Source organism: Canis aureus, chromosome 11, assembly GCF_053574225.1.
Source record: "Canis aureus isolate CA01 chromosome 11, VMU_Caureus_v.1.0, whole genome shotgun sequence".
NCBI lineage: Eukaryota > Metazoa > Chordata > Mammalia > Carnivora > Canidae > Canis > Canis aureus.
The window spans coordinates 2,364,572-2,375,663 of NC_135621.1; the positions used below are offsets into that span (position 1 = coordinate 2,364,572).

The 11,092-nt window shown below is 39.3% G+C and overlaps 1 protein-coding gene across 1 annotated transcript in view; it reads right to left on the minus strand.

Annotated features, from left to right (window-relative positions):
* Positions 1-11,092, minus strand: part of SARNP (SAP domain containing ribonucleoprotein) — a 50,561-nt gene that overhangs the window by 33,445 nt on the left and 6,024 nt on the right. Inside the window, exons 2-4 of the mRNA XM_077913277.1 lie at positions 4,219-4,318; positions 1,865-1,911; positions 1,574-1,641 (exon numbers count right to left, since the gene is read on the minus strand). Coding sequence (XP_077769403.1) covers positions 1,574-1,641; positions 1,865-1,911; positions 4,219-4,318 — 215 coding nt within the window. The remainder of the gene's footprint in view (positions 1-1,573; positions 1,642-1,864; positions 1,912-4,218; positions 4,319-11,092) is intronic.

The window sequence follows — 11,092 nt, forward strand, 5'->3', positions numbered from 1 at the left end:
GCGGTACATACAGGTCTATTATACTGTTCTCATAACTTGTATATATACTTGCCATTTCCCACAATAGCAAGCTAAAAAAAGAGACCTACCACTTAGAAAGATAATTACACCATTTCATACGGTTGATGTGAGGACTAAATGGGAATACATGCAAAGCACTTAGAATCCTGCCTTGTGGGGATCCCTGGATGGCTCAGCGGTTGAGCACCTGCCTTCCACCCAGGGTGTGATCCTGGAGTCCCCGGATCAAGTCCCACATCAGGCTCCCTTCGTGGAGCCTGCTTCTCCCTCTGCCTGTGTCTCTGCCTCTCTCTCTCTCTCTCTCTCTGTCTCTGATGAATAAATAAAATCTTAAAAAAAATAATCCTGCCTTGTATATAACATTTTAATAAAAACATTATTATAAGGTAGCCCCAGTGGAGCAGCGGTTTAGTGCCGCCTGCAGCCCGGGGTGTGCTCCTGGGGACCCGGGATCAAGTCCCATGTTGGGCTTCCTGAGTGGAGCCTGCTTCTCCCTCTGCCTGTGTCTCTGCCTCTCTCTGTGTCTCTCATGAATAAATAAATAAAATAAAATAAAGAAACAATTATTATATAATGACTATAAAAACACATGAGAATAATCAAGAAACCCACAATATGCCTAGTGTATGTATGTATGTATCTGTACATGCATACATACACAAACTCTCCATATAACATTCTAAAGAAATATATTGAAAACCTCTGGAAAGTCAGATGAGAGTAGAGAGAAGAGGTACATAATTTTCGGTTTATATACTTATCTACGTAGTATTTGACTTATCACAAGCACATATATCATTTTTTATAATTAAATGCATAAATACAGCTATGAGGAACAAAAATGTTAAAAAGGATTCAACGGTTATTAATTACTGGATTTGACAGCCCTCAAAAAAGAGGTTTATGATCAACCTGTGGGATAGTTTTGTTTTTTTGTTTTTTTTTTAAGATTTTATTTATTCATGAGAGACACAGAGAGAGAGAGAGAGAGGCAGAGGGAGAAGCAGGCTCCATGCAGGGAGCCCGACGCGGAACTTGATCCCAGGTCTCCAGGATCAGGCCCTGGGCCGAAGGCGGTGCCAAACTGCTGAGCCACTCGGGCTGCCCTGTGGGATAGTTTAAATAAATCAAGGTCCACTTTCTACTCTAGTACTTTGTCTTCCCTTCTTCCACTGTAAATCAAAAAGGGAGAGAGAATAAAGTGTTACCTAAAAGACATTATCTCTGCTCAGAACCATCCTCCCTTACAAAATTCCTTATTCACAGGAAAATCTAGATGTTTATACAGAAAAAGAATCATCTATTATGGTCCTACAACAAAGGCTAGAACTAAACTCTGTCTGAGATTGAAGTTTCCTGGTCCTAGTTATCTATTACATAACCTAGAGACAAACCACTTTGCTTCACTGGGACCATGTTCTGAAAATGTATGATCTAATAAAAAATGAAAAAGCCAATGGAAAGGTTTAAGAAGTAAAGAGAGTGAAAGACTAAACCCCTCCAAAACCCAGAACTATCTGCCCTTACTCAGATCATAAAAAGGGATAGTTACACATCAACAGTTTTCTCAGGAGGTTCTTCCTCTTTGACAGGTAGTTCTATGGGCTTTGGTTCTTCTTCCTAAAACCAAATGAAATAATGGTTAATATAAACCAACAGTAAGTACCCAACAATAAGAGTATTACAACTCAAAAATGAACCAGTTTTTCAGAACCTTCATTCCCCCCTCTATGCTCCCCTAACAAGTTAGCATTTAAGCCCTCTAATGATTGATGGTAAGCAATGTGGCCAAGGTATCAACATGTTGCCAGGCCAGTGACTAACCTTACTCTCTCCAACTCACCTCTGTTTCATCTCCCAGAACATCTTCTTCATTTGCCTCCTCTTCAGCTAAAGAATATTAAAATATTCAGGTCAAGCCCTGCTAAAAAAAACCATCTTGATCACTGTACTTAGGCTAAAATTATAATCATTTTGCTTTCCCAAAATAAAATTCAATAGTTGAAGGCAGATCTGATGCTCATAAAATCTGCTCCACATGGAAAAGATAAAGCCGTATTATTCTCTACCTAACATTAATACAAAGTTGAACTCCAGCTGCACTGAAAAACCATAATAAGGTCAAACTATAACATTAATGTTACAGAGAATATCTTTAATATTTAGTGGTGAGGAGGGATTTCTAAAAAAAAAAAAACAAAAAACAAAAAACACTGCAGGGTAGCCCCAGTGGCCCAGCAGTTTAGTGCCACCTTCAGCCCAGGGCATGATCCTGGAGAACCAGGATCAAGTCCCATGTCAGGCTCCCTGCATGGAGCCTGCTTCTCCCTCTGCCTATGTCTCTGTCTCTCGTGAATAAATAAATAAATAAATATTAACAAAACAAAACAACAAAACCAAACACTAAAGTAAAAGTTATATATGGGGATCCCTGGGTGGCGCAGCGGTTTAGCGCCTGCCTTTGGCCCAGGGCGCGATCTTGGAGACCCGGGATCGAATCCCACGTCGGGCTCCCGGTGCATGGAGCCTGCTTCTCCCTCTGCCTATGTCTCTGCCTCTCTCTCTCTCTCTCTCTGTGACTATCATAAATAAATAAAAATTAAAAAAAAAAAAACAAAAAAACAAAAATAAAAGTTATATATGAAAAATTGCAGATTTTCCAAAACTAAGACACCATGGGAAAAGAAACGAACGACAAAGAAAGTATTTGTGTTTAAGACCAACAGGGAACAGCTACCAGAATATAAAAGAAATGTCTGCAAACTAACAAGTGAATTATGGGAACCCCAAAAGAAAAACGGCAAAGGAAAAACCCTACAAACCATGAACACAAGAAATGTTCAAACTTTTTAATAACTAGAGGAATGTAAATTGAACCAACAGTTTAATGAAAATGAAGCCACTTAACAGGATAGTGCCAAGTTTAGGTGTGTGGAGGAGATACAAGAACCCTCATGCACTGATGATGGCACTGTAGATTTACAGAGCAATTTTGGAAAATAATTTGGCAGTGCTTAATCATATCAGGAATACCTTATGAATAGATATTAACTGGTAATCCCACTCCTGGGTGTATACCCTAGAAAGACACTCACCAAGAAATATAAAAGAATATGAAAGAAGTAGTCTAGGAGGCAATATAGGTGTTTGTTACTAGGTGAATTAAGTAAAACGTAGTGGATTCCATACATGATAGAACACTATCCAGGAATTTGAATCAGTAGACTAGGTGACTACACAGCCACAGCCACACAGATATGAATGTATCTTAAAAAACAAACAAAAAAACAAAAAAACAAAAAAAAACACAGTACTTAGAGAAAAAAAGTGAGAACTAAAGTAAGGCTATGGCCTCACTACCAATTACATAAAAACATTGTATTCCAAACAACACTACATGGTTTACAAGGACAAAGACAAAAAATACATATCAAGCACATTAGAATAGCTGCTTACAGGAGTTGGGGTAAAAGCAATAAAAGGGAATAAATAAAAATTAGCAGGAACTTGTACAACCTGGAATGATAATATGCCTTAAATAAAGCTGGTTTTGTTTATTTTTTAAAAAGTGGAATTATAGAATGTCAGAGTTAGAAGGAACCAGAGATTCCTTAGATTTACCAATTTCAAGTATGGAAACGTTTGTCTCATTGGATAGATCAGAACAGACACCTAGTCACTTAAACAGTGACTATTCAAAGTTATGAGTAACTTTCTGGCATAAGAGGTAGCAGAATTCAAATCTCCCAATTTTCAATCTAATGATACCTGTTTTAGCATACTTCCTTTTAAACAATTTACTGAAATAAAATTAGTGTCTTAAAAAAAAGGGGAGGAGTATATTTCTTTGCATTATAACCACTGTTTTGGATGATCAAGAGTTTTGATACAGTTAATTAAGAGCTTATATCAGGATGCCTGGGTGGCTCAGTGGTTGAGCATCTGCCTTCAGCTCAGGATGTGATCCCAGTCCCAGGATCGGGTTCCCTGCATGCAGCCTGCTTCTCCCTCTGCCTGTGTCTCTGCCTCTCTCTCTGTGTCTCTCATGAATAAATAAATAAAATCTTTAAAAATTTTTTAATTAAAAAAAGAGCTTATATCACCAACAGCTTAAAGGAAAAGGAGAAATCTTCCACATGACAGAGCCTAAAAATTAATCCCCTCTCTCATATCACTCTGCCTCTACAAAACACTCACCATGCTCTTCAAGATATGCCTGGAGCCTGTTGATGAGATCTTGTTTTATTCCCTTGGTCTCCAAACCACGAGCAAGACATTCCTGCTTTAGTTCAGCAAGCTGAGAAAAAAAGAATAAAGCTTTTCCTTAGTTAACAGAATGAACCCGATGATTAAATAAATAAATAAGGTAGTTCTCACAAGAAAAAAAAGTTCAATTCCCAAACTACCGCTCTTAAACCCACTAAATCTCCAGATCCACAAAGATGGGCCACTTCTCTCTAATAATATTCAATATGCAAGAGGACTTTTCTAAAAGATGGTGAAGAATAAACTTACTTTAATGAAATTCCTATTCATGCAACTATTTATTATTACAAATCCCTAGCTATTTCTGAGGGGCAGCACCTCCCCCCATTACTGTACCAGCTAGCATACAGAAAAAAAAATTTTTTTTAAATCAACCTTTAAGTAGAAAACTTAAGTATCTAAAAGTAGATTCTTCTTACTTTTTTTTTTTTAATATTTTATTTATTTATTCATGATAGACACACAGAGAGAGAGAGGCAGAGACAGAGGCAGAGGGAGAAGCAGGCTCCATGCAGGGAGCCTGATGTGGGACTTGATCCAGGGTCTCCAGGATCACGCCCTGGGATGCAGGCGGCGCTAAACCGCTGAGCCACTGGGGCTGCCCAGATTCTTCTTACTTTTATCTCTTACTGCAATCTACTATTTACATGCATACAAGTCTGACCCTGAAGAATTAGGCAGATGTGTTATCTAGTTTAATGTCAATATGAATCGATTAAAGGATCTATGTCAAAATGGAAAGAATATCCAATGGCATGCTATCAAGTTCTATGTAAGAGTTCTAAATCAGTAACCTGACTAAACATGAAATAGGTATGCTTATCAACTCTGTGAATAACAGAAGGAGGAAGGAAGACCTGATGGATTACTGAGAGAACTAAGTGGCAGGGAGGACAAGAAGGGGAGGCTCTTCAGAGAACAATGAGCCAAAAAGAAGATTCAATTTGGAAGGACCAGGTATCCCTATAAAGCATTACATTTATTTTTTTTTTTTTAAGATTTTATTTATTCATGAGAGACACACAGAAGCAGAGAGAGAAGCAGGCACCTCACAGGGAGCCCTGATGTGGGACTTGATCCCCGGACCCGGGATCACGCCCTGTGCCAAACACAGGTGCTCAACCACTGAGCCACCCAGGCATCCCTAAAGTATTTCATTTAGATTCAAAACTTAAATTGTTTAAAAACCAGATGAGCAAGATCAGACTCAACAGTAACGCAAAGGTTGAAGACCTCAGGATTTTAGATAATTACAAGTACAAAGAGGGTTAATGGTATGATTTGCTACCAAAGTAATTCTGGGTTATGGTAACTGAAAAATAATCTATTCTAAATGATTGATTCTTATCTTAAGAAGCATAATGACATGCTGATCCAAGGAGAACAAGCAGGAAAAGAAAGGTTTTAGAAATCCAATATGCAAATCAGTGCACAAATAGATTGGCACTGAAAGAAGACTTCAATGGCTTTGAAGTACAGATCTAAGATCAACCAAGAGAGGTCAGAAGGCAGATCGAAAGAATTTTACAATTAAGGGAATATGCTAGGCATCTCTGGAAGGCTTTCAACCAAGGGAGCATTTGAAAATGGAGAGGGGAGCTTCCCCCCACCCCAACACAATGACTGAGCGGGTGGAGCATTCAGTGAGGTCAGGTAAGCAGGGATACTCTGCGGAGGGAGAACTCTCCTACCCAAAAAACCAACAGCACTCCTTTTGAGAAACATGGTAGATAAATCACTCACTAAAAGCACAAAATGTCCTCTTCTAAAGTCCCCTGGGTTCAAATTTCAGCTTTACCACTTACAGCTGTGTAACCTTGGATGACTAACTTAACCTCTCTGTGCCTCAGTTTCCTATGAAATGCAACAGTATCTATACCATGGGATTATTGGGATGATTAAATAAGTAAATATTTGTAAAGCATTTACAACAGTGCTTGGCAGCTGGTAAGCACTTCATAAGTGTTAGACACTGGGTGAAGGATTAGACAATATTAGAATCTCTGCTTCTCAGATTTTGGAATTTCACAGATCAATATATTTTTAATTAGGCAGACTGATGGGGCTGCCAACTTTTTAATATTTCAGCCAGATGGACTAATACTTTCAATACTTTTATTTTTTTTTATTTTTTTATTTTTTTATTTTTTTTAAATTTTTTTAATTTTTATTTATTTATGATAGTCACAGAGAGAGAGAGAGAGAGGCAGAGACACAGGCAGAGGAAGAAGCAGGCTCCATGCACCGGGAGCCCGATGTGGGATTCGATCCTGGGTCTCCAGGATCGCGCCCTGGGCCAAAGGCAGGCGCCAAACCGCTGCGCCACCCAGGGATCCCTCAATACTTTTATAAAAAAATAAAAACCAATTACTATAAAAATCATCACACATTTGGATGTAGCAGTGACACCAAACTGCTATAAAAGTTTCTAAATGCTTACTCAGTATTTTTTTTTAACTTACCGCTAACCATTCATGACCCAGCACTGGCTTGCAGACCATACCCTGAATACTATTAACCTAGAATCTAAACTCTAAGTGATCTCTAAGGTCCATTTCTTAAGAACCTGAATCTTTCCCACATTGGTACTTTGTTCTTTCATTTTCTTTCAGCTTCCTGGAGAACAAGGCTTGTGATTTAGGTTACACTTTAAAAAGTTTTGCTGGGGCACCTGAGTGGCTCAGTCAGTTGAGCACCCAATTCTTCTGACTGTTGGTTTGGGCTCAGGTCATGATCTCGGGTCGTGGGATTAGGCACTATGTAGGACTCAGCACTAGGGCATACTGCTAAGCCTGGGGTTGGCTTAAGAGTCTTTCCCCCACCCTCTCCCTCTGCTCGTCCCATTGCACACTCATGCTCTCTCCTTCTAAAGTAAATAAAATCTTTTAAAAAGATATTTTCTTGGTTTATTATAAAAGTGTTATGCTTACTGTAGAATAGTTTGAAAATTCTGAAAAATACAGAAGAAAATAAGTCTTATGTAACCCCAGCACTTAACACTTAAAATATAACACTATGTTATATAGTCATTTAACACTTTAAATATATCATTAGTGTGTGTGTGTTTAGAAGGTGCTTGTTGTTTACAGAGCAATACAACTTTTTTTTTTTTTTTTAAGTTTTTTGGTTTTTGGCAGAGAGAGGCAGAGACACAGGCAGCGGGAGAGGCAGGCTCCCTGCAGGGATCCAGGATCTCTAGGGTCTCCAGGATCATACCCCAGGCTGAAGGCGGTGCTAAACTGCTGAGCCACCAGGGCTGCCCAGCAATACAACTTTACTCGTTTCTTATAACCCCAATCTTCCGCAGAAGCCTCCATTCCTTACCCCTTCCTGGTTTAAATTAACACTTTGGTAAATATTTAGGCAATTCAAACCTCAACTCTCTAACAGAATTGTTCCTCCCTTCCTTTTTCTTCCCCCAAATTATGCCTAGATATAGGCAAGACCTGCAAACAAACAAACAAACAAAAACCTCACAGTTGACAGGAAATGGAATCATGGTTTCTACATAGGCTGCTAATCTACACTTGGGAACTGACAAACTGGTACAACTAGTAGTGTAGCATCCATCACTGCTGACCAATGGCCCTGCCATTTGCCGTTGGTCACTAAAATCTCAGCCCCCAACAGTTCTCAGTCCCTAAACCCAGATCTTTGGGCTCATTCAGTGGTCTTCTCAGCACCTCTATGTCCCCTTTCTGGTCAAATGAGATTGTTACATAGAGTTTTTACATACTGTATTACTTTAGTTATTATATTATGGGTTCTGCTCATTTCTTTTCACTTTTCATTTTGGTACAATTACCTTAGTAGTAGAACAAAAATCTTTTAAAGCCTACATTGAGAACTAACTTATAATATCAAATCTTACCCATTTTTATACGTATATGTCTTAAACATTTTTTTATATGTGTCTTAAAAATCTTTTTTAAAGATTTTATTTATTTATTCATGAGAGACACGGAGAGAGGGAGAGAGAGAGACAGACAGACAGACAGACAGGCAGACACAGGCAGAGGGAGAAGCAGGCTCCATGCAGGGAGCCTGACGTAGGACTCGATCCCGGGTCTCCAGGATCACGTCCTGGGCTGAAGGCGGCGCTAAACCGCTGAGCCACCGGGCTGCCCTATCTTAAATTTTTTAAAATAACATTTAATAAATAAATAAATAACATTTTATTTTATTATTATTTTTTAAAAGATTTTATTTATTTATTCATGAGAGAGGTAGAGACACAGGCAGAGGGAGAAGCAGGCTCCCTGTGGGAAGCCTGATGTGGGACTAGATCCCAGGACCCTGAGATAACAATCTGAGCCAAAGGCAGATGCTCAACCACTGACCCACCCAGGTGCCCCAAAATAACATTTTTTTCAAAGACTTTTTATTTATTGGGATCCCTGGGTGGCTCAGCGGTTGAGCACCTGCCTTTGGCCCAGGGCGCGATCCTGGAGTCCCAGGATTGAGTCCCATGTTGGGCTCCTGGCATGGAGCCTGCTTCTCCCTCCTCCTGTGTCTCTGCCTCTCTCTTTCTCTCTCTCTCATGAATAAATAAATAAATCTCAAAAAAAAAAAAAAAAAAAAAGACTTTTTATTTATTTATTCAGAGGCCGAGACACAGGCAGAAGGAGAAGTAGGTTCCCTGCAGGGAGCCTGATGCAGGACTCCATCCCAGGACTAGAATCACGTCCTGAGCCAAAGGCAGACACACTCAACCGCTGAGCCACCCAGGCATCTCAAAAGAACGTATTTTTTTTTTTTTTTTAAGAACGTATTTTAAAAGCAAGACATATTGAGTGAGTTTTATGGTATGTGAATTATTGTCAATAAGGCTATTAAAAAAAGAGTTAAAGAACACTATATATAGAATAATAACATTAATGTAAAAAATAATGCAAATACACACTCCATACAGATAAATTACTACTGGCTGAATCTGGGAAGAAGCAGCTTACTGATAACAAATGTAGAAGGCAAACTTTTTACCATACGCCCTTTTGTACCTTTAGAATCATAAACTTGTACATGAATTACCTATTCAAAAACTAATTTCAAAAATTTTATTTTTTGTTGGGGCACCTGGGTGGCTCAATGAGTTAAGTGTCTGATTTCAATTCAGATTATGATCCTGGGGTCCTGGGATCGAGTCCCACCGCAGGCTCCCTGCTCAGCAGAATTTGCTTGTCCCTCTCCTTCTGCCCCTACTCCTACCCCTCCCTTGCTCATGCTCTCTCTTTTGCTCTCAAATAAATAAAATTATTAAAAAATATATAACCAGGGGATCCCTGGGAGGCTCAGCGGTTTAGCGCCTGCCTTTCGCCCAGGGCGTGATTCTGAAGTCCTGGGATCAAGTCCCACATCAGGCTCCCTGCATGGAACCTGCTTCTCCCTCTTCCTTTGTCTCTGCCTCTCTCTCTCCCTCTCTGTGTCTCTCATGAATAAATAAATAAAATCTTTAAATATATATATATATTTAATATATATATATTTACAACCAAATAAGTAAAAAATTTATTTTTTAGTATCAATAAAGTATTTTCTATTCTACCTATCTAACCTACAGGGAAGGACCAATCAACTGACCACAGAATACATTTGGCATTAATCATTCATTCCTGTGACTTCTGGCTTACAAAAATTTAATTTTTTTAAAGATTATATTTATTTGAGAGAGAGAGAGAGAGAGAGAGAACAAGCAGGGAGGAGGGGCAGAGGGGGAGAAAGAGAAAGAGAGAGAGAAGCACACTCCCTGATGAGCAAAGAGGCCAACATGGGGCTCCAGGTCCTAGGACCTAGAAATCATGACCTGAGCCTACTGACTGAGCTACTCAGGTGCCCCACAAATCTTTGAATTTTAATTCAAATTTTTCATCTGTTATCCTTCAATCTAGTTTGCACATTTTTTTTTAAAGATTTATTTATTTATTTATTCATGAGAGACACAGAGAGAGAGAGAGAGAGAGAGAGAGAGAGAGAGGCAGAGACACAAGCAGAGGGAGAAGCAGGCTCCAAGCAGGGAGCCCAATGCGGGACTCGATCCCAGGTCTCCAGGATCACGTCCCGGGCTGAAGGCGGTGCTAAACCACTGAGCCACCCGGGCTGCCCTAGTTTGCACATTTTTGAGTGCAAAGACATCTTATATCATTTATAACATTCCATATGATAGAAACTCAAATTTATTTTCCAGTACAAATATATGACAGATAAATCATTAAGTACTTTGTTTTTTTTTGTTTTTTTTTTTTTAATTTTTATTTATTTATGATAGGCACACAGTGAGAGAGAGAGAGAGGCAGAGACACAGGCAGAGGGAGAAGCAGGCTCCATGCACCGGGAGCCCAATGTGGGATTCGATCCCGGGTCTCCAGGATCGCGCCCTGGGCCAAAGGCAGGCGCTAAACCGCTGCGCCACCCAGGGATCCCCATTAAGTACTTTGAATGTGATTTCCTCACTTAATCCTCACAACAAATCTATGTGATGGGCATTATGACCCCACTTTATAAACTAAGAAATTAGGAAAATGAAGCTTAAAGACACTGAATAATTTGCTTAACAATCACAGTTAAAAAATATGCCAGTTTAAGTCTGACTTTCAGCCGTATCTTATCTACCAAAATGCCAGCACTGCTCTCATGCACAATCTCTATCTTTCTCTTTCCTTGCTAGTTTTTCTTTTATCTAGCCCTATAAATACCGATATTCACCAAGACTCCTTTGGCTTTCTCATTCCACTTTATCAAAAGCTTTTTCAATCCCAGAACCCAATCACGGGCAAATCCTGTCAGCTTCACCTTTTTTTTTTTTTTT